The sequence below is a fragment of the Uloborus diversus genome, chromosome 4 (assembly GCF_026930045.1).
Source record: "Uloborus diversus isolate 005 chromosome 4, Udiv.v.3.1, whole genome shotgun sequence".
Lineage (NCBI taxonomy): Eukaryota > Metazoa > Arthropoda > Arachnida > Araneae > Uloboridae > Uloborus > Uloborus diversus.
In genome coordinates, this window is record NC_072734.1 from 108,266,308 (window position 1) to 108,294,299 (window position 27,992).

At 32.5% G+C, this 27,992-nt stretch overlaps 1 protein-coding gene across 1 annotated transcript; it reads right to left on the reverse strand.

Annotated features, from left to right (window-relative positions):
* Positions 1 to 4,122: 4,122 nt before the first annotated feature.
* Positions 4,123 to 26,388, reverse strand: LOC129220754 (uncharacterized). The gene is made up of 7 exons (XM_054855183.1): positions 26,272 to 26,388; positions 18,333 to 18,434; positions 15,809 to 15,863; positions 12,513 to 12,662; positions 5,815 to 5,899; positions 4,656 to 4,756; positions 4,123 to 4,163 (listed from the first exon to the last, which is right to left on the reverse strand). Exons 2-7 carry the CDS (start codon positions 18,414 to 18,416, stop codon positions 4,123 to 4,125), a joined length of 516 nt encoding a protein of 171 aa, XP_054711158.1. The 5' UTR covers positions 18,417 to 18,434; positions 26,272 to 26,388.
* Positions 26,389 to 27,992: the final 1,604 nt, after the last annotated feature.

A 27,992-nucleotide genomic window follows, 5' to 3' on the forward strand; every position in this document is an offset into this window, starting at 1 on the left:
GATCTTCTGTACTCTCAGTTGTTCAACTACTCCAAAGATCCTTGTGACAGTATTGCAACTCATGTATCTAAGTTGCAGAAAATCTGGCAGGAGTTACAGGAAGAGTTAAAAGGTGAGAAAGTTGAACTTCCCAAGTCGATGCTGTTAAATAGAATTTTAAATACTTTACCTAATGAATATTTGGAGTTTAGGAATGCATGGGAATCTGTTCCAGGCAGTGAAAGAACAATTTCGAGTCTTACTGAAAGACTTCGTTTGCACGAACAAAGATTGGAAGAATTACATCCTGTTGAGAACAAGAATGTTGCCTTTGTAGCAAAGCCCTCACATGCCAAGAAAACTCCTGATAAGACTTATTCAAATCAGAATGAAGCCAAAAACAAGAAATTTAAATGTTTTTTCTGTGGTCTCGCTGGTCACATGAAAAAGAACTGCAACAAGTGGAAATTGCAGAATAATGAGAAAAAGGAATCTTCAAAATCTGGACAGGTCTTTATGACTGTTGCAAATCAAAACAATCAAGATTATTGGCTCATTGATTCAGGAGCCTCGCACCATATTTCTTCGAAATTGGACTGGCTTTCTTCATACAAACAGTTTGATACTCCAAAGCCATTAAGATTAGGAGATGGAAGATCCATGTTTGCCAAAGGTATTGGTGAAATTAAAATTGAAATGTTAATACGTGGTAAATGGATACCTGGTCTTCTTACTAAAGTTTGGCATGTACCTGAATGTGATCAAAATCTTTTTTCATCTGGTGCTGCTTTGGATAATGGCCTTCATGAATATGCAAATAGCAAAATACGTGAGTTTAGAACTTTAACTGGTGAAACTGTTGCTGTTGGTATTAGATATAACAGTGTTTACAAACTTCTTATGAGAGTTGTTCCTGATTTGGCATGTGTTGTTGTTGACAATGACAGTCTTCAACTGTGGCATGAACGCCTAGGCCATCAAAACAAACGCCATGTTCAAAAATTTTTGAAGAGAAAGGGTATTGAAGTAAAGCTTGATGGTGAATTTTGTGATGCCTGCATGTATGGTAAAATGCATAGACTTAGTTTTGGCTCTCGTCAAGATCGCCCAACTAGTCCTGGTCATCTTATTCATGCTGATGTCTGTGGTCCAATGCCAGAAAAATCTCTTGGAGGTAATAGGTACTATGTAGCATTCAAAGATGATTATTCTAAGTACAGAACTGTTTACTTAATGAAAGAAAAGTCTCAAGTCAAAGATATGTTGGGCATCTTTATGGCAGAAATGAAGACAGCAGGTTATATGATGAAAGAATTGTTAACTGATGGAGGAAGGGAATTTAATAATTCTGAAGTTCATCAAATTGTGCAAAAAGCAGGGCTGCATCATCGAATGTCTATGCCATATACACCCGAGCGAAACGGAGCAATAGAGAGGGAAAATAGAATTCTAGTTGAAGCAGCTCGATCAATGATCCATGCCACAGAATTGCCAGAAAAACTTTGGGGTAAGGCAGTGAATACAGCAGCCTATGTACTCAATCGAACAGGTCCCTCATCAGAAGAAGGAAAATCTCCCTTTGAACTATGGTATAAGAAAGTACCACCAGTTGACCATCTCAAAATATTTGGTACTGAATGTTTTGTTCATGTTCCAAAAGTCAGAAGGAAGAAATTTGACAAGAAAGCATTGAAAGGCTACTTAGTTGGTTATTGTGGTAATAGAGATGGGTACAGAGTTTGGATTCCTGAGAAAAATGATGTGGTTTTGTCCAGAGATGTGGTTTTTAAAACAGAAAAAGTGGCTGACAACATCTACCAAGAAACTCTTTCGCCTCTACAATCTACAGAAGATGTTCCTGTTCCTACTGAAGATGGAGGTAGTAATAATGTAGGGGAAGCTGCTACAACTGAAGATGAGAATAGATATACTACTCTAAGAGATAGATCCCAGTTGCGAAAACCAACAAAATTTGATGGATATGTTATGCTAGCTGAAGATGAACCAACATCTCTTCATGAGGCAGTAAACTCAAGTAATGCTGAAAATTGGAAGGCTGCTATGGAAGAAGAAATGAACTCTCTCACTGAGAGTGGAACGTGGGAACTTGTTGATCTACCGAAAGGAAGAAAAGCTATAGAAAATCGTTGGGTTTACAAAATAAAAAGAAATTCTGAAGACGAAATAGAGCGGTTCAAAGCAAGACTGGTTGTTAAAGGATTCTCCCAAAAAGCTGGTATTGATTATCAGGAAACATTCAGTCCAGTGGTTCGTTGGGACACTATCGGATCTATTATTAGTGTGGCTGCTAGTGAACGTTTGAAGCTTGCTCAGTTTGACGTGAAAAGTGCCTTTCTATATGGAGACCTGCATGAAGAGATCTATATGAAGCAACCTCATGGATTTGATGATGGAAGTGGGCGTGTTTGCAAATTAATAAAAAGCCTATATGGCTTAAAGCAAGCTCCCAGATGCTGGAATCAAAAGTTTAAAGATTTTCTTCAGAATTGTGATCTCAAGCAGATGGACAGTGATCCTGGCTTATTTGTAAATAAAGATAAGACTTTGTTTTTGATCTTATATGTGGATGATGGAATTGTTGCTGTGAAAAATAAAAATCAGTTGGAAATATTTCTTAAAAAACTTACAAAAGAATTTAATGTTAAAGTTGAACCAGCTACATACTTTTTGGGCATGCAAATTAAATATTTAGATGATGGTTCTATTTTCATTCACCAAGAAAATTATTGCAAAAAGATCTTGGATAGTTTTAATATGTCTTCAGCCAATCCTGTTTGTATCCCCATTGACAAAAGTTTGTTATCTGAACCTTTTGAAAAGCTTGATGAAGAGGTACCATACAGAAGAGCAGTTGGCAGTTTAATATATCTATGTATGGTAACTAGACCAGATATTGCTTATTCTGTTAGTGTTCCATCTCAAGTTTTAGACAAACCTTCCAAAATGCATTGGTGTTTAGTGAAGAAAGTTTTGAAGTATCTTCGAGGAACTTCAAAATATGGTATCTTGTATAAGCCAAATTATATCTGCAAGCAATTGGAAGCATATAGTGATGCTGATTATGCTGGTGATACATCAACCAGAAGATCTACATCAGGGATGGTCTTCAAGTTTGCTGGAGGAGCCATTACCTGGGCCAGCAAGAGACAGACTTGTGTATCGCTCTCAACTACAGAGGCAGAATTTATTTCAGCCAGTGAGGCTTCAAAGGAAGTAGTGTGGCTACAGAGACTTTTCCAGGATATTTGTCCTTTGATAAGTGTTCCTGTGTTGCAGGTGGACAATGAAAGTGCTATACGACTAGTCAAGAACCCTGAATTCCACAGTCGTACTAAGCACATAGATGTCCGCTACAAATTTATTCGTGAGAAGTATCAGAATGGGCAGTTAGATGTTCAACATTGCGAGAGTAATTCTCAAGCTGCTGACATTTTTACTAAACCTCTACCAAAAGCTACATTCCAGAGACTCCGCCAGATGATTGGCATGTGTGAAATAGAGACTTGATCTATGATATAGACTTGAAAGAGAGCCCCCCCCTCTTTTTTTTGTATTGCAGATATCAATTTAGGGGAAGTGTTATTGTAAAAATATATATCTGCAATTCTATAACTTTAACTGTAGCAATATTAACTGTAAGTAAGTAGTTCAGCTACTACTCAACTTTGTATCTGTATCGCGTGTGGTGTGTTTACTATGATGTGTGCACTTTTTCTCGTGTAGTATGTATATTAATCTTAATGTAACTTGCTTAATTACTTAATATAACTAATTTGTCAACTCTGCTGCTTCTTATTTCAAGTAATTAACATTCAAATGAATTTAATGCCATTGATTTACTTACAGAAAATTTTTGTTTTTTGGGTTGATTTTGTAAAATCTTGAAAAACACCAATCAATGCTAATTGTTTTTTCTAATCTCCAACAGTGTGACGACCAATGCCGTAGTCATAAGTGACGTTCTGAAATGGTATTTGATGTATTAGCAACCTGAATCCCTTTATCCAGTCTTTTTAATGCATCAAATTTGTCTTACATTGATAAAACAATATTTTTATCAATACAATCATTTTTCTCATGATTGTCAGTAACATTATATTAAAACACACCACACCCAAAAGTTCAATGCAAACAAACAACTTCACTGCACACTGAGCACTGCACTGTACAAAAAAAAAAAAAAAAAGGTAGTTTACTAAGTGAGAATATTCAAGCGACTGTCGAAAAAATAATTCTCCCATTCAGAGACACATTAAAAGATCGGGTACACTTAATGATGCATACAAGCCTATTGGAAGACTCTTTTTATGATTTTTGTAGTAATAATTATTTAAGTAATTATTTAAGTAAAAAATGTAACTGTCGCTGATTCGGTAGAAAACACATAATGAGGGATAACCGAAAGGCAGATAATTGGGACTCTACAGTTATATCATTACCAAAAACAAATTTCAATTTTACACTTAGATTTTTTTTTTCTTACAGTTATTACTAAAGATACTGTGACTCAAAATAACTCTATATAAATGTAAATAATTTTGAAGCACTGCAGTGATGATGTTAATTAGAAAATTATTTTAAAAAATGATCAAAATGAAATTTTAACCCGAACAGAAATATATTTGAAATGCTTTATGGTTTATCAGAAATCTTACCTGTAAAATTGTAGACGAACTTAACATCTTCATTATTGATGTTCACAATCAAAGCACATGTGCTCGTTATAGCTAACATATACGTTACTGGCGGAAAATACCTAAAAAACAAACAAGATTATTTTTTAAAAAAACAGTCGTTATTTTTGCAGAAACAAATACATGACCTATCATGATCCACATGAAAAAAAAAAGCATTAAACTAGATGGAAAAAACAATAAAGTCCATTTCTGATTTTTAATGCTTCAACAATGGAACTATGGTACCAAATTATGCTGTAACCTTGGAATGTAAGATGGAATTTCCCATTAAAACATAGCGAAGCATCAAAAAAGAGTTTAGCAAAAAATCTACCACTTCTAATGAATACATTTTTACATATGTTCAATGTTTCTAGTACAGACTTCTTTCCTCTTTGCAATAAAGGAAACATTTACAACATGACACTTATATTTAAAAAAATATAAAAAAATCAAGAATTTTACTTGAGCCCCTGGAATTTCTGTAGTGCTTATGTCAGGCACAAAACTAGACAAAAAATATTAAGAGGAAAAAAATAATAAAGAAAAAGTACTATAGAACATAAGATTCTAAATTTCATTCATCTGAATGAACTTAGTACATCCATCAGAATAAATATTAGGGAAATGAAATTTACTTTTAATGAACTAGAGAATTTTTTCAAAAATAATTCTTTATGGGGGGGGGGGGGGGGGGAAACATGTACAGAAGTACTTTTACTACGCCATTTTCCAAAAGCAAAATCTTTTTTTATCACTCTTTGAAATTAAATTTGGTATAAAAAATATTGAGCTTTAAGGAGTCTCAGGGTCATATGCATGTCTAGATGAGAGCTTTCAGTTCCCTTGAGGGGGAAACTATTTCGGAAGAGCTTTTGCAGTGAAAATATTTCCAGGGACAAATGCATCCCAGCCTTGCTTTTGAAATCAAAAATTTTTAGGAAACATGTCGTCCCTGACATAAGGAAAACGTTAAATAGTATGTTTTACTATTTTTAAAACAAAAACAGACAACTCAGCAAAAAACACTATGTACATATTTTGTACATACTTTTTCTGTACAATAAACACACAGAAAAGATTCTGTTTTACTCTTGAAGGCAATGATTTAATGGAAGATAAATACAATACAAATTACTTTGATTCATTTTCTTCAAATTTCATACTAAATAGGTGAACATCAAACACTGGGAAAGAATGACTGGAGAAATCTTGAGGAGTTCCTGAAAACAAGAATTTTTAGCAAATGTAGTTTTAATCTTGTTTTTTTAATAGAAAAATTCAAAAGAAAAATATTCAGCTTCACTCTCATGATTTTTAAAAGGTAGGAGTTCAAACCTTTTCTTGATGTTTGGTTGTATCGTCAAAGAAATAAATTATGGGACAAAACATAGCAAAATGTTCATTTCCAGTGGCTGAGAAAGTGCCCATTTAACAGATTCTTTAATTACTTCATCTATTTACTTTGTAGTATCTTTAAAAAAGTGGAAAACAAATTACTTACCACAGCACATTAGTTCATTATGGCTTTTTTTTTTTTTTGGTGTTGTAATGTGTTTATGTCCCAGACTTCCTCACAAAGAATATGAATATTTCTAGGGGTGAATGCAGATTTCCCCTAATCTAACTTTAAGCAAGAAGGAAAGAAGAGGTGAGGGGGGATATTTAAAGAAGCGAATGTTAAAAAAAACAAATAATGAACTAACATTTAAAGTCTAAATTTAATCCAATTCAAGCCTTTACATATATTTTAACTTTCTTCAATTGGGTCCGGTGGGGGTAAAGTGGTCATACGCCAAATAAATGGCTATAGCTTGGAAGTAAATGATGGAATGAATGTGAAAATTTTATTTTAGAGTAGGGCAGTTAAAAACTACATTTTGAATACAAAATTTTACAAATGGCAAAATTTTATTTAGTAAAAAAAAATTTTGCCTGAATATAAAAAAAAATTAAAATCTAAACACCTCTTTTAATTTCCTTGGGAATTTTTGTTTGTTAGAATTATGAACAGATTGACTGCACAGGAAGCTTCCTACATGTCCCAAGAGCTCTGAATCATTAGCAGTTTGCTGAATCTGTTTTGGATAATTTTTTAGAACACTTAAAGTAAAATGGGGTAAAGTGGTCAAAATATTAGGCTTAAAGAATATTGTTCTTCTAAAGCAGTGGTTCCCAACCTTTTTTGGTCCATCACCCCTTTCGGAAGTTAAATCACACCTGTCGCCCCCCCCCCCCCATGTTATTCCCTTAAAAACACAAATTAGATGGCGCTAATTTTAGTGAAGATTAACGTTACTGAACGCCTAATTTTAGTTTAAAGCTTCAAAAAGTGCATGATAAGCAATAATTAGCTTTAAAACCGAATTTTCTTATTCTTAACCCCTTCTCCTCCCCCCCCCCTTCAAAAAAAAAAGAAGAAAAAACGTAATTTGAAGTGCTTTAATTAACCAACGTTATTTACATATTTAGCAGAAATAAGAACATTTTTCAGTAACATGCTTTTTTTTTAAATTGAAATCCGAAAAAAATTAAAAATTTTAACTGTTAAGATTTGTTCTTTTTTACTTTTTTAATGGCTGCCTTGCGCTTGATGGAACTCCGTTAAAGCTTTGATGTCTGGCTGAATATTAGTGAGATTTAATCTGAGGTCTGAGGCAGATGTTCAATCTATTTCTTTGCTTCGTGAGAAGCTACACTACAGAGCTTAATCCTCTTTCAACTAAATATGTTGAGGGGAATGAGATGAGGAGCTGTTCAACTTTTTTCCAAAGTTGTGGGTAAGTACTCATAAGCTTCACCCAGGCAAGTTCGTAACCGTATTGCTTGAAAGTAATTTTCGATTCACAATCAAATTTCAAATCCATAAACTCTGTCTGCAAATAGTTTTCCAGTTCATCCACATTTTCAAAACTAAATGGGTATAAAATCCAGTCAGGAATTTGTAAGTTGATCAAATCTGCAAACCTTGATTCCATGTTCTTTTTTAACTGATCAAAGTGATCAATAAAAATTAAAATTTTTTCTTCAGGAAGTTCATCATCCACGATTAAACTTTTTTTTGGGTAACAGGATAAATTCTTTACGGACAATATTTGCCTTGTGGATTTCGATTTTTTCAATGAATGCTGAAAATATGCTTTTGGCCTTGATGAGGCTCATCTTGTTTCCGTCGTTAATTTTTTCAAAAATATCTGTGAGATACGCAAGTTCCAATTTGCGCTGTTTCGAATTCTCACTTAAAGCAGGATCATGCAAGTCGAGAAACTCAGCTACAGAGTCGAATAATTCAAAGAAACGGCGCAAACAGTTTCCTTTGGAAAGCCATCTCACAGACGTATGTAAAAGCAAGCGTTCGAATTTTTTATCATTTTCATGGCAAAGCTGTCAAAACAGGCGATCATGGAGAGAATTAGATTTGATCTTGTTAATACCAGTAATGACTAATTGTAAGGTTTCATGTAAAACACCACTCAATTTTTTGCAGCCAAGTGTTGACGATGAATGACACAATGGATAGTAATCACTTCTGGCACTTCTTTTTTAAGGTGTGCAAGAAACCCAAAATGACGACCCGCTATGGCAGGGGCACCATCTGCTGCGCAAGCACTTACATTTGTCAATGGAATTTCTTTTTCTTCAAAATAATCCTTCACCACTTTAAAAATCGACGATCCCTTTGTATCAGTAATCAAAGTTCTGGCGAACAACATTTCCTCAGTTATCTCTTTCAGCTCATTAATAAACCTCACGTAAGCTAATAAAATAGCTCTGTTATCTGTCAAAGTTGATTCATCAATCTGTAGTGCAAATTTATTTTGTTTCAAAACATTTATGAGTTTGCGTTCAACGTCAGCAGCCATTTCATCTATTCTCCTGGAAACTGTTGTTATTCAGGGGGAGAGATTGATTTATCTTTTTACTGGAGCCCTCACCAAGCAAAATTTCAACTATTTTTTTAGCAGCCGGTAGAATAAGAGATTCGCCAATCGTATGAAGCTTACCACATTTTGCTATCAAAAGAGACCCTTCGTAAGAAGCAAGAAGCCCTTTGTCAAGATCTGTTGCTTTGTCTTCTAAGTAAATTCACCCACCTTTGGCCGTTTATCCCCCCCCCTTTTTTTTTGAGGTCTTGAGAATAACTAAGAGGTTTATTTACTTTGTCACCATGTACTCTTGACAAATGCTCTTTCATTCACGAGGGCTTCATCGCTTCATTGCTAGAAAATGTTTTATCGCACAAAAGACAATATGGAAACTGCACATTTTGCGGTGATGTGAGAAAACTAAATTTTAAATACTCTGCTGAATACTGCCGGCACTCTTTCGAATTCATATCGAACTTCCACACTACGAAACATACACAATTAAACAGAAATTCACTAAATTAAATCAAACAATAGAAACTATGTAAGGAGGTTTATGCGCTGATTGCAAGATTCTGAATGATAACTGATAAGTAAATGCAAAAATCCATTCCTACACATATCCATCCACTTTTCAGGCGTTAAATATATGCTGGCGCCAACAGTCAGACAGTGCTTACAAGATTTTTTTTCTTCCTTGTGAAAATGGCAATAAAATAAAAGATATTATTTTTCGCTTTAGGGATTTTTTTTATCCGAACAGATTTGAATTAGCTGCAAATCATACATGCCTTATTTTCTGGGAACGACTTTCTTTGATTTGACGTGCCATATGCTTGGTTCGGTATTACACAACATAAGTATTCTGAAAGATATTTCTGAATTGTGTACCGATTTGTTTTAATAACTATAGTTTTTGAAAGGTCAAGAATTTCCCATTACCAGGTATCCGAATACCGGTCGCCCCCCTATCGCCCCCCAGAAATTTATCGCCCCCTAGAAAAGTTTGCTCGCCCCTTTGGGGGCGATCACCCCCAGGTTGGGAAACACTGTTCTAAAGTCACTTAATCTTTAAGTATAAGGCAGATATAAATGAAATAGTAATTTCACTTAATACAGTAAAACCTGTAAAGTTGACACCCCTTGTAAGTAGACCACCTGTCTAAGTTAACCACTATTTTCAGGCACAGAATTAGATCTTATTATATAATTCAACCTCTATAAGTTGACCACCTGCTTAAGTTGACCACTAAAGTAGTGCACCACAAGTGGTCAACTTACACAGGTTTCATTGCATGTATTGTTTTTACAGTAAGCAGGGTTAAATATACAAGTTTATGTGTATGCATACGCATATACTCGTTTTAGAACCTCTTGAAAAGGACAAGCCGACCTATCCGACATTTTGGTTCCAAGATAGCCTTGGAGCCAACCTTGTTTCTAGAATTTATAAATACGTTATAATATTCGCTGGTTGCTATAATCGTGCAAAAATTGATGATAAGTTGAGTAAAATGTCACCTAAGGTAAATTTAGAAAGATAACTTAGTTTACAAATTCAACAAATATGTATGCGGTAATGTTTACACTAATGAACCTCATTTTCACACCTTATTAATTTTTAATTTGAATTAATTAAATCTTCTTGGTTTACAGAAATAACAATGAAAAACAAATTTTAACGAATTTTCTGTTCCTCAGTGTACTTTGAGTGTTTCGTATAGATTTCAAGGTGCTGAAAAAGAACATGTTTGAAAAACTTTTCTATCAAAATCCAGTTTTGAGAAATTTCATTTATAAGTTTTGGATTATATATGCTAGCTTATAGCAGTTGAAAGTTTATTACATTTTTCTTTTAGATACATTTGATCCATAGACACATATTTTTTTACTTATTACAGCGATAGAACATGCAACAAGAGTGTAGAAACCGAATTCACTTTGATAAGTTTTATATATGCGACCTTGTGCAGATGCGCTATGCGTTCTGTATCATTTTGGTTTCACGCATGATCACGGTAGTTGAAGTGGTCTTTCAAGTGAATGGAAATGCTCTGCCATCAGTTCCCATAGCTTATTTTTGCATATTGAAAGAATCTTACAAAAATATGAAGATATTGATTCATGAAATTGACTACTCACATCATAATTGGAGCATGCGAGCAGTTTTTTCAAGTAATTACCATTCTCATTGGTATGCAACTTGATTATACAATATACTGCTATTTTCTGTGTGACTGAAACAGCAATGCAATACATGAACATTTTATCAAAAAAGAAATGGCAAGAGCACAAACAATATATTGCAGGCGAAAAAAAAATATGCAAAACGTTCCTCTAATCAATTAAAAAAACTATTCCCCACCTTTACACATAAAGTTGGGATAGATGAAATATTTCGCTATATCAATGGATGGATAAAAAGGGTGTTGATTTCAATATTTGTAGGAATAATTCCCATCACTCATTTATGCAAAAATTAAGGAGGGTATTTTCATTGAACCATAGAAGAAAGCTTATGAAGAACCAAAATTTTGAAGCTAGTTTAAGTAATTTAGGAAAAACAGCACGGATTGATTTTAAAAATGTTGTGACACAGATCTTAGGAAGAAATAAAACTCCTAATTATGAAAAAGTAATTTAAGACAGTTAAAAAGTTACAAAAAATTAGGATGTTAAATGTGATTGAAATCCCCCCCCCCCCTGAAAGTATGGCAGCTGTGAGCGACGACCATGGGAAGCACTTCCACCAGAATATTTCTGCAATTTAAGCGGGATATCATGGAGGGTTTACTCCTAATATGCTAGAGATTACTGTAGGAATCTTATTAGAATATTATACCTTACTTAAGTTTGTATTAGTGCCAATAATAAAGCATCCTTAGTAAAGGCACATAAAGCTACATAAAGTATGGAATTTAGGAACTTTTTTTACAAGTATCATTATTTTTTTTCATCAAAAATCTCTTCTATTCTTTTACAACTTTTTAAACAATATATATTTTTTGTGTTTCATACTAGTTTTAAGCTTTGTAATTGTTTATAAAATGTAAAATGACAAAAAATATTGTACATGTATTGGAAAAATGTCATTAAATTGAGATTTTAAAGATTTCGGATTTTTCAAAAATCTGTAGGTGATGGAATATTTTTACTGTCATATTCTTTCTCAGCACCCGCTAAAATATAAAAGTCACTACTTAATGAGGAACAGAAACCTTGTTGATCAGTGTAATCAAGCATCAATCAGGCAACAATCTAAAGATTAAGCACCAGTTTTCTGCAACAAGGCAGAAAATAACTAAATGTCTCAGGTGGAAAAAAATTATCTTCAGTGTTTTGGCTTGCCTGAAAAGTGCCAAGTTTCATTTGTTAGTTTAGCATGGTGCGCACGATAAGTATCCTCATGTGCCCATATATTTTGGTCCCATATGTTAGTTTTCAAGCAAATTTCATCACTCACATGAACAATAGATGAAATATCAGAAGCTTTTAGTAATCTGCAATACTTTAGGTATGCTTTAATATATTTGAAAAGGGGGAATGGAGGGGTCCTTTTGTAAATAAATAAAATCTATCTGGAAGTGTAGTTAATCAAATTTAATTAAAATTTTTATTACATTTTTTTATTTCTTTTTGGTGAATGATCATGTGTTTGTGTGCATATAGGAGTCCTGAAGTGCAATTATTTTAGATTTTATGTCTTTTAATAATTTTGATAATTAAGTATATCTTTTTTCAGACTCTACTTTTGTTATTAATAACTGTGTGTAACACTAGTACTTTTACAACCGTAAAATAGATTCTAAAACCTGCTTAAAAGTTTACGAAAGAAACTTAACTGATGTTTGTTTTTAGCTATATGAACAAAAAGAATAACATTTATTCATTTTCTTAAACATACAATATTTGACTCTGAATGAAGAAAAATTTTAATAGAAATATAGAGAACGAGCAATAAGTTTTTTACCTTCAGCAATGTTTTTATAAAAACTTCCAAGTAATCTCCAAATTTCAAGACTTTTAATGAGATTAAAATTAATTCCGAAGATGTGAACTGCACCTGAAGTTGAGGCAACGGCAGTGATTCCATTGCAACTAGACAGAGCTAATGGATGTCCTGAAATGCATAAATGATTTCAAAAACTAGAAATAAATTTGAAACTATTCTTTTTCTGTAGAACTTGGCTGATTTTTAAAAAAAATTTGAATCATACTACAACTAGAGAGAGAAGCAGTTGGAAAAAAACCCGGATATTTTGAGGAAAAAGTTTTTTTTTTGTTTTTTCCCAGAGGGGTTTATTTTTACTAAAGAGAAATTGAAAATTTAAAAATTTCTTGCACAAAATGATGAATGAAAAAGTTATTATTTTTGCATTCCGATGGTTCTTTTTTTTGGTTAAATATTTTTTTATGTTTAGTTTTTCAAATGAAAACACTTTTGATCATGCAAGCTGTAAGATAATTTAATATCCTTGTGCACCAATGCTACTTTTTCCACTAAAACTGTTCATTTATACAGGATAAAATTATATCAATAATATCAATTAACAAAAATGTTAAATTACAATTTCAATACATTTTTATTTGCACACATAAATTTAAATGCATGGAACAAACTTTTTATACAGAAAAAGAGAAACAACTTCATGTTTGAAATCTCCCAATTTACAAAAAAAAAAAAAAATAAATAAATAAATAAATAAATAAAAAAAAAAAAAGAAAGGTTAAGCACTGAATAAAAATCACGCCCTACTCAAAATGAACTACTGAATGATGACAGGTCTAATTCGGATAATTTTTGGTATTTTGAATTTAGAAATCTACTGGCAGTTTGAAAACAGAAAGCCTTTTCTATGTTAATGGTTTTGTGAACTGCACTTTCTAAGTTTTGTAAGACAATATAATCAGCTTCAAAATTTTCAGCAATTTTACACATCTAACTATAATTCAAGCAAAAAAAATTACTAATATTTAAAAAAATATAAAAAGAGAAACTAATAAATTCTCATTTATTACATATTCCCATACAATTAAATATCCGCAATATGTAACAAACTAACAAGAAGTTCTGTCTAGAACTAGACGAGCCTACTTTCCCGTATACCCATACTACTTTCTAGTACCTGATCAATATTCTCAAAAATAGCTAAAATCGCAAATGTTTTCAAACATATTTTCAAAATACTTTAAGCTGATTTCTAGGAATAAAATATTCCTCACTCATCTAAAAAAAAAATTAGATGCGTAAAAAAAAAAAAAACGAACAAATAAAATAGCAGCAACTTTTAAACAAAGCAGCTAATACACTTTTTTCCATTAAAATCTTAAATAGCTTTCAAAATGAAAAAACAATAATTAAAATTAATAAACTCATTAAAATGAATACATCATATCAAAAAAAAAAAATCGTTTCTTTTTCCCCTGTTGCCAAAAACAATTTTTTTAATGAATTAATGCACTTAAAAAATTGAATAAAAAAAAATAAAATGTCAACCTAAAGAAATAATTTTCATTGTCAAAAAAAACAACAATTGTCTGCGCATATCTTTATGTAGAAACATAAATGACTTCGAGTTTATTTGCCGAAAACTGAATGCCTAAATTAAAACTTTAGCCTAAAAATAAAAACAAGTCAAATCAATAATAATTATTTCACAGTCAAAACCATAGCTGCGGAGTCGGAGTCAATTTCATTTTGGGGTAAAGGAGTCGGAGTGAAATATCTAAGAATCGGAGTCAGTCATTTGTCCTCCGTGTATAAATTTTTGCCAAAGCTACGAAGTCGGGGAGTCGAAGTCCGATTAAATGTCGAGCACAGGAGTCGGAGTCGGAGTCAAGTGCCCCTAAATTCTCGGAGTTGATGTCTGGAGTTTGGCGTCAAGAGCTATTTCCAACAAAATTTGTTTGAAGTAAATCCGCCTTCAAGTACGGAATCTACATTGACTTTCAGTTTCCCCGTAGGCGCCAATGTTAAGAGATTTGAACTGTTCAAAATTAAACGAAAACTTATTCAAATCAAAAAGATATTTTCGATACATGTTTTTCATCAAAAGCTTTTCCCTACAAAGTTTGTTTGGAGCCACTTCGCCTCTAAGTTTAAGATTTATTTTTGATTTGAATTTCCCTGTAGGCGCTAATGTTAAGTTTTTTTGAACTGTTCAAAATTGAACGAAAAATTGTTCAAATCAAAAAATGAATTATGGGAATGGGATGTTCTCGCCGAGATCTTTCTAATAAAAAAAATTGTTCGAATCAGACTATTCATTCAAAAGTTATTAGGGGGGTGGGGACAGACAGACAGACCGACAGACAGACAGACAGACAGACCGACAGACAGACAGACCGACAGACAGACAGACCGACAGACAGACAGACCGACAGACAGACAGACCGACAGACAGACAGACAGACAGATCGACAGACAGACCAACGGACATTTTTCCCCATCTCAATACCCTACTTTCCAATTTTTAATTTTTCAATATTTATCTAACTATTTTATTTATTTTTGACTTTTTTTTTCAGGATATTTTTAAGATGCATTAAGCCTTCTTTCATGCTTTTTTTTTCCTTCTCTGACTTTTACTGGGAAAGTAGCTAAAAAGTTAACCTTAGAAGGGTTAAAAACATGATCTTACACTTTGAAAATAATTAAATAATGCATTCAAAAACAAAATAAGAAATAAATGGGTAGTCAAAGGGTCAAATCTAACTCAATTTAATGCTTGAGATACATGCAAAAACCGTTGAATTTAAATTTTAGAACAACATAGTCACTGGTACAGTAAAGACTGCAAAGTGAGACCGCCCTTTTAAGCTTACCATCTGTCTAAGTTGACCATTTTTGTAAGGTACAGAATCATGCATAGGTCATTAATATGCCTAACATTGGACAGATGGCATCTATAAGTTGACCACCTGTAAAAATAAGAAGCAACATCCACTGATATATCCAACTTTTATTTTAGCGTAATGAAGTTTACATTCAGGCAGATTGATCGAAAAATAAAAGAAATTTGGCACAAACATTAGCACAACCAGAAAAAACATGGCAACTACCACACAAAGGGAGAGTTTTCTCTATTTTTTGGATCATAATCTAAAATCTGCAAAATTACAAAAACCGAAAAGGTTGTGGTCCCGACCATTCTGGATTAGAGGTCCTGCACTATACTATTTTTCTATTAAATTAATGAAAACTTATTTAAAAGAACTGTTTTTAATGCAACCTTGTCAAAAAACTACTAGATAGCAGGCAAGTACCTGTTGGTATAGACAATTTTATGGTGCACTGTCTTTCAGCTTTTCCATTCCACACCTAAAAGGGAGAAAAAGCTAAATATTCATATAAAACAACCAGTATGATTAAGAACAATTGTTTTTTTCCATGGTTTACATAAAGAAAAGGTGTGACTAGGCACTCTTCTATCTTTGAACTTGCTAATTAATAGCAAACAATGCAATGTTTGCTAACTTTGCTGTGTATCAGTTAGTTATAATTTGGGGGTTTAATTATTGTTATTATTATTTTTAAAGTGAATAAATTTTAAAATGAATGGATACAATGGCGATGAGTCTTGAAAATCATTGGGGATGCTCAACAGGGGAAGGTGTGTCTGAAAAAGATTGAACTTTTAAAAGTTAACTTTGAAGAAATTGTTCTACAGAGTTTTAGAGGAGGAAAACTTTTGCTTGAAGGAAAATATTAGCGTCTACTGGAAGTCATTACCACACATACATTTCTATACAAGTAAATGCAAACAAAAATAACAGAAAACATTAAAGATTGTTTTATATAACATGTTAGTAGGAGTCATAGGTTATCGTCAAGCTTGTTCTCCTGCTAACGTTCAACTGAATGAAAAACTAGGGAATAAATATATCAAAAGAACCGTACCAAACTTTTTGTGATGTTCCAAAACTATAAGACAAAGTCAAAGTTTTATATCTTCAGCACTAAGTTTGATATCTTCGTGGGGTAATACATTATGTTTGGTTTAACCTCTTGAATTCTCAATCATTAAAAAATAAAGTTTTTTCAACTACTCGATTATGAGATTACAATATTTATCAAAGTTAGGAGGTTCAGTTTCTCTTATAATTCTTGTTTATGGACATGAACGATTGGATTTTACTTTAATTTTTTAAGTGTGATAGTTGTGCCAAGATTAGTTTTCAATCTTTTCAGATTGGAAAACGAACTGTTGTATATATAGAAATTGGAATAGCTAAGGCTTGATTATATACATTCCCCAAATGTACAACACACTGATTTGGATAACAGGAATAAATGGATTTAAAGAGCTCTATAAAAATGGACAATATGATTAGAAAAAGGTCGCTAAGTTTTATGCCTAGAGTAGTAGGTGATTTTACCCATGCATATCGTTTATTAGAATTTCGACTCTAAGTCAGCTTTTTGTAGACTTTTGAGGTTTACAAAACAGTACTAATTCTTTTCTGCTGAAATTTATCCTTTCACCTTGATACAATAATATTTGATTTACTTCAAAAAAAAAAAAAAAAATGTAATATGATACATTAAGAATTTGGGTATTAAAAAGATGTTTTAAATAGTATATTACTAATTTTGTTAGCATTACTTCATCAAGTTTTTTTTTTCTCTTCAAGTGGGAAGGGTTTTTTAATACTGTTCGAATTTTTGAGTTCTTTACTTAAACTGTATTTTCTAGAGGAAGGGGAGCAAGATTCTCATTTTGCTCTAATCTTAATGCGTAATTTTAATCTGATTCTTCCTAATAGATGAAATAAATTTTCGCTAATCTTATAAAATTGAGAAGCAATCTTCAGAACCTGGTAAGCATCAGTGAGCAGGGTGCAGAGCACACTAGTTTTTGGGGGAAAAGCAATCACAAGAGTGAGAATTTGATTTTATTAAGTGACAAATCTATAATATGCAATATCTTAATAACTTATTTATACTAATGCTACGAGAAGTGAAAACATGCAACAATTCTTTGAATTTAGAATTAGTGGAAATTTTACTTAAAATAATAATTTTTAAAAAAAATGAAAAATCAAATAACAGAAAAAATAGCTTTGAATCCCCCTCTATCACACATGTTCCAAAGAGTACTTGCACTAAATTTCTTGAAAATCAATTAAACAGTTTTGGTGCTGCCAATCTAACAGAACTTCATACATTTGACTTAAATATTATAAGGGATAAATTATAAAACAGATTTAGCTTAAGTTATTTACTCTTTTAAATTCAATATAAGCTATTCATTGCATTTACATGCTTATATGTAACTCACATAAATTAAAAACAGTTAGTTCTTGAAGGTTGAGATTTCATATGTAGAACTTGTATGTCAACTTGTTCTGCACCTCCTTTCTTAGTTACAATTGTGTGTTCAAAAAATGGTTTACTTTATCATCTTTTGTTGCAATCAATGTAATTTCAAGTTTTTTTTATTTATTTTTGCACAATGCTAAGTGAAGTACGGTCACAAATCGATAAACATCTGCTACTAGGTGGCCAAAAATTGAAAAGCCAAGTCCAGTATCAATTTGGCAATGTTATGCAAAGACTTTTATGGACCAATATAAAATATTGTCAATACACCTATTGCGACTACAATAAAAGAACAGATAAATTCAATAAAACAAAACGGTGGTTGCTTCAGAAATAAACAGTACTTTCAGATTGAAATTTTTTATCATTTTTAGAAAATAAATAGGGCAGAAAAAGACCATTTCTGTCTTTAAAAAAATCTTGGTTAGTTTAGTTATAACGGAAATTTTTTTAGGTATTTAATATTACCTTTAAAAGATTGTCTTCACAATAAATTAACATCTCAGTTTCAAAACAAAATTCAAAAAGGACAAAAGAGACTTCTTCAATCATGTCGCACCAAAAATTAGCCTATTGGGAGAAAAGGGAAAAGGTACATCAGTGACAGTATAAGATGCATACAATAATTATTAAATCAAATGAGTACATTATGTAATTAGAACTATGTGCTAAGGGAAATATTGACCCCTAACCTATACTTGAATTGTTCTTTTTGCAATAAAATTTATTGCACTAATTGTAACAGGAAAAAATAAAAATTTATAAGAAGAATCTAAAAACTGAATAGTAATAATAACAATATGGCATAATATTTTGCATATAAATTAATGAACTAATAATGTCCCAATGTTTTAAGAAATCATAAAAGTTAAAAAAAAAACTGAACTTAAAGAGAATACAGCATTTAAAAAAAAAAAAAATCATGATCCCCTATGTAAAATATTTTAAAAGCAGTCTTAATATTCGGCTGCAATCAGGCAATGAAGGGGATATCATTTCTAATTTTGGAAAATCTAAACAATTTTACCTGGTTAACAAAAAAAGTTCAAAGTCACATTGTAGAATACATGTCACTAGTAGAGCCCAATAATTTCTAGAGGGAGGGGGGGGGGGGGGGGTTTCGCTGTTACTGTTTTCATGCTCAAAATTTTTTTAAACCCTCCCATGACTAAAAGAAGTTAGTAAAGTTTCAACTTCCATTAAAATATACATTTAAAAGGCTACAAAATGCCATTCAGCTTTATGATACTTTATGTTAGAATTCCCATTACAATCAGTAGCATACCAAGAGGTTGGCAGGAGTGGCTTTTACCAGGGGTGCAGCAGCCAGGGGGGCAGTATTTTGACTGATTTAAAAAAAAATTGTATTTCTAAAAAAAATGGCCATAAGTAGAAAAATGCTTTTATAAATTAAAAAAGAAAAAAAAAACCTCGTAAGAAAAACAGCTACAGCGTAAAATGAAACAATAATTAATTATCAAGAAAAAGGGGTAGGGGATTTTACAGGTGACGCAAAATTCTATTCTGATTTATTGAGTTAGCTAAAGACTTACACACACAAATTATATCCCAGGGAGCGGTGGTGGAGGGCGTTCTATGCCAGATGATTTTATTATTTTTTTGCGGAGGGGACGACGTTTTGTCGTGCATAGTTTTTCTTAGGCTAAGCATTTATTCTCTTCAGGGACGTGAGCAGGGAAGAACAGGGACATATGTCCGAGCCTGAAGGGGGATTGAGATTTTTAAAATGAGGACTTAAATATATACAAATATGTAGGGGCAAACAATATGGAGGGGAGTCCGTAAAAGTCATTTTTGACAGGCCCCAAAATTTATGTGCATGCCCCTGATTCTTGTTAGAAAAATAATGTAAGCATTAAAAGTCTTATTAGAACAAAGTATTGGGGGAACCTAAATTAGCGAATTACTTTCATTTTGCCTGTATGTAAATGGTCCTGTTTTTTAGTCAATTTCAGATTAGCAATTTTCTTTGCCTTCCTAAATATAATAGAATTTTTCAAATGTTTTTATTTTTATTTATTTATTTTTTTTAAAGGTTTCTTTCTTTCTTTTGGTAAATGTGTAAACTATATTTATTATACCTTCTTCTAGTGGTCTGAAACATTCTATTAAAAGTTAAAGCTGTTTTGAAGAAGCAAATAAATACATTGCTATTTAAGGAAACGAAAAATGCTTCTTCTCATTTGGTTCACACAAGAGCATATTTTATTTATATTCATTCACAGATTGCAAATATTATTGGTTTTACTGAATTTTGTGAAATGGTGCGGGGAGAACTAAAGTTTTTAGGAAGGGGAAAATACTCAATTTGCCGAATGAAATACCAATTTTACCAAATGATAAAATTCAAGCATGTACACATATATACATACATAACATCTACTGCAAAGGAACATTGGGCATCATTGAAAACAATTTAAAAAACGAAAATTTGAATATTAAAGTTGTAGTACTCTCTCCTAATTTGTCAAATCAATTAGTCAAATTCCCTCCTCCCCTAAAAAATGGGGGGGGGGGGGAGCTTGCAGTGACCTGCGGTGACTTCCCATTGGGGCTACCCTATAAGGGGGGGGCTACATAGGCGGATTTATGGGGGGGCAGAGGGGGCAATGCCCCACCAGTTTTGGGAGGACTTTATGTAGTTACAACACATCTTCCAAAAATTAAAAAATATATATATTATTATTATTATTATTTTCTTTTTTGAATAGTTCAGACGGGCATGGTGGATTTATAGGGGGGAGGGGGCATAGGGGCCAATGACCCTCAGTTTTGGGAGGACTTTATATAGTAACAACACATCTTCCAAAATCTTAAAACAAAAAAATCATGACTTTTTCTTTTTTGAATAGTTTAATGAAAATGAAGAGAAAAGCGAATGTCCTTTTCTGGTGTGAGATAAGAAAAGGGGGGAAAAAACGAACATTAAATACAAATAGTACAACTGTCACTGGGTGCTGAAAATGTGCCTAAATTCACTATTTTGGACTGAAAACCATTTGAGCAAGTATATGAATGAAAATATAGGCTAAACGAGCTATACATTAAGGTGCAACACTTATAATAATAGTTGTCGATTATTTTAACAAATTAGAACCTAAAGTAAAGGGGGAAAAACTCCCCCCTCCCCATTTGCGCTAACAGAACGATCTACTCATTATGATTTGTGTCCACATTTCAAGTATATTGGTGTATAATATTTATGTTCTTAGTAGATTAATTGGTGTTTTGAGAAATTCTAAAAAACATAGTTTTTTTTCCTTCTCTCTCTCTTAAAAAGAGAGAGAGAGAAAATTAATACTACCGCAAACTGAATAAATTTCAGTTATCTGAGTGTTCTAATTAAATGAATCTTTTAGCTTAGAGGGAGAGTACAATTTTACTTACTTTATAAATACTGTTTAAAAAGTAAGGTAAGTCATAATCATCAAAATCTAAGTGAGTCAGTCCTTGTCATTATTTAAATCTAAATAATTGAGTCATCAAAAGTTTTGCAAAAATTTGCTGAAATTTTATAAAAGTCTATAAAAACCTAACAAAGATTGGTAAAATCGTAAAAATCCTTTAACCGTAAAAACTGACGAATTTTCGTAAAAATTACAAAAAATCAAGCAAAAAGTTGCAGGTAAGAAAGAATTACAAACAGGGTCGAATTTGCCTATAAAATAAACAAGCTATTGCTTAGGGCCCCTGTTTTGAAGTGGGTCCCTAACTCCCAAAAAAATTCATGATTCGTTCCTTAAAAAATGGAAATTGCTTGAAAAAACTAATTTCATTTTTAAGTGCTTGAAAACCTTGAATATTTGGAAACGTGTGGCTACAAACCTTAAATTTTAAAATTTCTAACAAATGGTAGAGTGGGAGGAATGCCAAAATATGTCTAATTCAGCTCCTTGCCACATCCTGTATTTAAAATGTAAAAATCACGGTTCTCACGCATGTAATGTATTATTTGAAATAAATTTTTGTGACTCACACATTTCATATGTTGCTATTTATTCAATCCCGAATGCAGTATTTTGGAAATTCTTTTGTATTGATTGCTGGGGCATTCCAAGGTATTTGTGACATAGGGGTGTCCATAACAAAACTTGTTAAAAGGTTAAATTTTTTATATATATTAAAAAAGCACATTCCAAAGAACACGCATGTCATATTTTTTTATTCATTTACTTCATATTATTCATGTAATCGCAATCAAAACATCAAAAATACAACTTTTAACGTTACGGACTTTACATTGAATTTTTCTTCAATAGTGACTTGAACCGAATTTCAAGCCAAAACTGGTGCTTGGGACAAATAAAGTAAAGGATTATCTCTAATACATATAATAATTTTAATCAAAAAGTGGATTCGCTAAAAAATTATAAGTTGTGATGGTTATAATGGTGATTGTAGAGTCCGTAACAATAATTAGAAGAAAAGTTCTGTTAAAATTTTTATTTATGCATTTTATATCACTAAATTGAATGTTTTCTAACTTCACCTATGGTGTTACAATATTCTAAAATAAGTTTCATGATTATTTAAATTCGGTATTTTTAATTATTTTTCTAAATTTGGTTACGGACTCTACAAAACGTTACGGACTCTACATTTGGCAACCGTTTCAACACAGTTCTTTCTTTACCAAAATGTTCGAACAGCCTGCACAAGGAAAAAAAAAGTAGCCCTTTAAAGGAAATTACAACTTATACTTAAAAAAAAAACTTTGACTTTCAGAAGAATTTTAACTGAACAAGTAAGTGTATAGGGGGAGTCAGGGCACATTGGTCTGGCTCTCTACTTTTCTTCTTCTTTTTTTATCTCATCATAAATTTCAATTCGTAGTTTTATTTTCTACCATGAGTTAAATATTTCTCACCACCTCAGAAAATTTTCAATTCATTACCTTTTTCCCCCCATTAATACTTTAAGTGAACTTTGTGAAGTGAACCAACCTGCCACAGTCCTGGAGTCCCCACATTACAAAACCAACTTCTATTACAATTTTAATGTTAAATATTATCCAACATTTGTACCAAACAAATGTTTTATGATTAGAATCAAAAACCAAAGTTTAAAGATCAATATAATTAAAATTGACCAACATCTACTCTTACACTTTTTTAACAATCAGCACAATTTGTGTTTTTAGCAACTTTACTATTGCTAATACTGGAGTATTGCTTTTTTAATTGTTCTAAAAGTTTTCGTGTGTGTTCTAAAAGTGAAGCAACATACCCCAGGTACTTGGTCTAAAAAAAGTTGTCCTGATTTTTTCCCTACAACAAAAAATAAACTGCTAATACTTAAGAACTAAAAAAACTTATTTTAAGAGAGGAATTCAATTTATTGCTTCATTCTTCATGAAAACCATTTAAAAAATAAAGTTGCTTAGTTATGAGAGTTAATCAATTAAAAGTAGCACTGCCAAAATAACAGTTTCTGAAATTTGTTCAAAATAACTGTACAATATGATTTCATTATAGGAATTGTAGAACTATAGGCGCTACTTTTTGTTGGTCATAAATTAAAAAAAAAAGGTATTAAAATTATCAAGGCCGGTCTAACGAGTCCCAATTTACCCTATTATCTTATGGGATGTTGACTGATCTGGTGATCCCGAATTTCAGTATATTTCCAGTGTGACATTTGAAAAATTTCCAGTATAAAATAAGAGTATATATTGTAAAAAAAAAAGAAAGAAAAAAATCACTTTCACGTTCAAATAAAGGAACAAAGTAAGGCATGTAAGATGCCATTTAGTACATTAATATTAAGGTCATTAAACAAAAATATAAGATTTTTCGTGCCATACATGACTGAGACTTGACATTTAATTAATTAAACGCTATTATTTAAACCGGAAATGAACAAAATTTTGTTGCTTAAAAATATATGTGATTAATGAAGCAAAAAATGTTGCCTTTTTAAATTGAATTAACAGAAAATTTAACTTAACTTTAAAAATGCAATTTAAAAAGTATTGGCTTAAAAACATCTTCTTCCTAACATGTCCCGCCCCCCCCCCAAAAAAAGTTATCCAGAAATTTCAACTTACCGAAGATGGTCCGGTATTGATCACTTCAGATAACCAAAGTTCTACTATAAAAGTTGAATTGTAAGTGAAATTTGCATTAAAACCTATCTTTTCTAATAACAAATTCAAGACTGAAGAAATCAACATATCACTTGGTCTGTTCCAACAAGAGGCCACCTTCAATCTGGTACCCCCCCCCTACCCCTAGAGCTTGGGTGCACCTCCCCTAAATATCCCACTGACCCCCCTCCCCCATAACATCAAAAACCTCTCCCCAAAAATGAGAAAAATACCCCTCAAAAAACTTCAATGGCACAGTCTGTGGCATGCCCCCCCCCCCAGGTGGGCACCTTTAGAATATATGATGAAGAAATAGTCATAACAGTTGATTCTATCATTGTAACTATTGAACAATGAGTAGTATTGTTGTTGTTTAAACTCTATAAACAATAATTCAAACAATACTCGAACGTGACAAATATGTAGAGTCCGTAACATGTTCATAATCCTGCAGTTCTTCAGTAAATAATTCCCTAAAAAATATTTTTTACCCTTTTAAAAAATATTTTGGTGCTTAAATGTATTATAGATAAACTGAGACATAGTGGAAAACCTTCATTAGGTAAGAGTAGTTGTTACTTTCACAGAAAATTTGAAGATAGTTTAAGCAAAAATTCACATGTCTTTTTAGTGTAGAGTCCGTAACATGCTATATATCTTCCTATATCTTTAGAAATTCAACACAAATCTAAACTTTTTTCAATGTTATGACATAACTACACATAGGACTAATCATTTACAAAAAGTTTAATTTTACTATTTGCACTAATCATGAGAAGGAGGCTAAAACATCCTTATGAAGTGTAGAGTCCGTAACAGCCAAATACCTTGGAATGCCCCTGCTTTTATCTTACTTCTTCTGCATATTGTCTATCTGTTTCGAACGGATAAAAATGCACACCACTTCTATTTCTTTTCGTTCTCTGCCCCACTTGCAATTGAAGAAAAGTTGTTGTCATGAGAAATCTATGGTTTCTTTTTTCTTTTAAAACTAAAATAGCTATTTCTAAGAAAGTTGGAACAGGACTGTAAAAATTTACAATCAAGTACTAAAATATCAGAGACTGGAAAGTACAAATGAAGTGCGTTAAATAATTTTATTTATTCTAGAGTAATTGAAAATAATTAGATAAGTCTTTGAAAATCCTAAGCAAAGTGGGCTCCAATTACTTCTACTGCATATTGTTAATCTGTTTAGCCAGGAAAAAAAATAATACACTATCTCTATTCCTTTTCGTTTTCTAAACTACTTATAATTAAAAAAAGGTTGTTATAATGAGAAATCTATAGTTTATTTTTTCTTTCAAACTTAAAATGGCTGTTTCTTACAAAGTTTGAACAATACTGTACAACTGTATAATCTAGTTATCAATTTCTATGTCTATCCAATTAACCTTTATAAGGCTTCAAAATGCAGAATTTTATATCCATTTTACAAAATTTCCTCCGGGGGAAAAACCCTCGGTCCCCTAAAATTGCAGATATTTTATTTTCCCACTTAAAAGGTAGCCCTGCGTCACTCTCTTGATACCAACTCCCTCTCTTAAGGTCAATTCAAAAATGACAGCATGAAAACACGCATTAATGAAAACGACACACAGAAAAGTAAAGCATGGACTTATGTATCACAGGAAACAGACAAAAACATGGGAGTGGGGGGGGGGGATAATAAAAATATTGCTAAAAAAATATAAAAAAATCCTGCCCCCCCAGGAACTCAGTCCTAAATCCGCCTATGGGGGGGGCAGCACAATTTCTTAAGTTTGCCAGACCCTGTAGGTACGCTACTGATTAGAAGAAAGATAACACCTTCTGAATAATGTCATCATTCCACTGAAAAACCCTCATCAGAGCAAGGAAAACAATTCCTAGTTAAGAACATCAGCCTTGTGAAATCTCAATCAAACTAAGCACAGGTGATTGAAAATCCCGCTACACTCTGAACAACTGTCCTTAAAAATCCTCACCAGAATAAGAATAATAGTCTTTAAAAATTTCCATTATAGGGTTTTGCAACAATTTTCAAAGTAAACAAGAAATTAAAATCATTAGAAATATATGTGTACTATGAGTAGAAAGGTCAAAAAAATCTGTACTTTTCTTTTTAGCTCAATAAAAACATACTTGAGGGGCTACAACTCTTAAGTATGTTGTAGTAATATGTACTGTTAAGTCTGTTGTAGTAAGTATATATGTAGTAACATTAAGTATGTAAAAAGATCAAATGTTTTTTTTGGCAATAAATGTTACAGCATTAATGTCAACATCAAAGCAAAAAAAAAAAAAAACATTATGAAATACCTTTATATCATATACTCTGAAAACATGAACGAATGAAACTGCAATCTTTGAATCATCAGAACTAAAACGGCAGGCTAGTGGTTCTTCATTATTGGATAATAAGACTCGACCCCTTTGAGGTTTGCCTGCAATGAAATTTAAAATTGCAAAAGAGATTTATTTAACATTGTTTCAAAAAGAAAAAACAAAACAAAAACATTTAAGATGTCTGATATTTTATTTCTAGTTTTGTCTAAAAGAGCTTAAACCAATTGTAAATTATTTCTATAAATGCTGTAAAATCATCATTGATACTCTTAGTAGAAAAACTTTCTGCCAAGAAGCGCAATTTATTATATTTCTTAGGATTCTTAAAATAATTTCAAACAGGATGTACAGTAAAAGTCTTCAAATGCATGAAAGAAAAACTTTGGTAAATATTCATAAAAAAATAATCTCATGACATTGAGCAATAAGGAATAAAAATCCTGTTTCCAAAATAGACAACCATAAACAAATGATTGACCTTTAAAGAACAGTTTTAATTCACTAAGATCTGGCAGGAATCCAGAGGGGAGTTATGGGAGTCATAACATCTTAAGCAACAAAATATAGCCCAAAGCTGTATTCTGGGCAGGCCCGGATCTACTTACCTGCAGATCCCACAGTGTGTGTGTGGGGGGGAGCACAATCTTAAGGGGTCTAACAGCCCAAGAAATTGAGGAAAAAAATCACAGACTTATTAATGTTGTAAATACACACTGCTGGCCTCTGGGAAGGGGCCCTAATGATTTTGCAGCAGGGGGTCCCAAAATTTATAGATCCTGGCCTGATTTTGGTGACGTATGCCTGAAAAAGTTCACCCCAGACCCCTATTTCAGCCCTAAATTCTTGCAGATTAGATTTTTACACTGAATTCTCCAAAACAAATTTTTTTCCAAAACAATAAAAAGATAGTCGCATACTTGCTAACTTTTACAGATTATGTGCAAAATTTATGCATTCTGGCTGCTTTTTAAGTTTTCTTGCCAAAAAATTGTTATTTTTGTTGACTCCCAAGCTGCAAACAGTCAATCACAGACTATAACCTTTTCCCAACAGAGACTGAGTTTGAATGTAAACTCATTATTAGTTCACTTCTTGAGACCGGTAAAGATGTTGCGCTCCAATGGATACCAAGCCACTGCGGCATCCATGGCAACGAGCAAGCTGACTTGTTGGCTAAAGAGGCTTCAACATTAAATCCACCTTGCCTCCTGATCTCTCTTCGAAATGCCAAGCGACATCTTGGAAGCAATATTAGGCTCAAAAGAATTTCATCTCTCCGTGGCATTGCTAGCAGAAAATCTTGGGCGTGTCTTCTTGAAGACCAAACAAGGCTGCAACTTTCCCTTCTCCCTAGAGTTGAAGGGGTTACCTCTTTTCGTCTCATTACTGGTCACGACTTCTTACAAGCCCATCTTTTTAAAATCAGACTGGCCAGTTCTCCGCTGTGCTCACTATGTGAAGGGACTAAGCAAATGACAGGGGAGCATCCTTTTGATTGCCCCGTTCTTCTCGACGTGCTGAATCATGTCGTCTTCAGGGAACTTTCCTGCTCTGCTGCTGCATCTCTGTTGTATTGGACGGCAAGGGGCCTTATGTCCGAGAGGACATTGGTGGGCGTAAATTTAAAAAGAAAAAAGTTTTCGTCCTTTTTGCATGCATTTCGAAATCTGATTGTATCTGCTTATGTACAACTC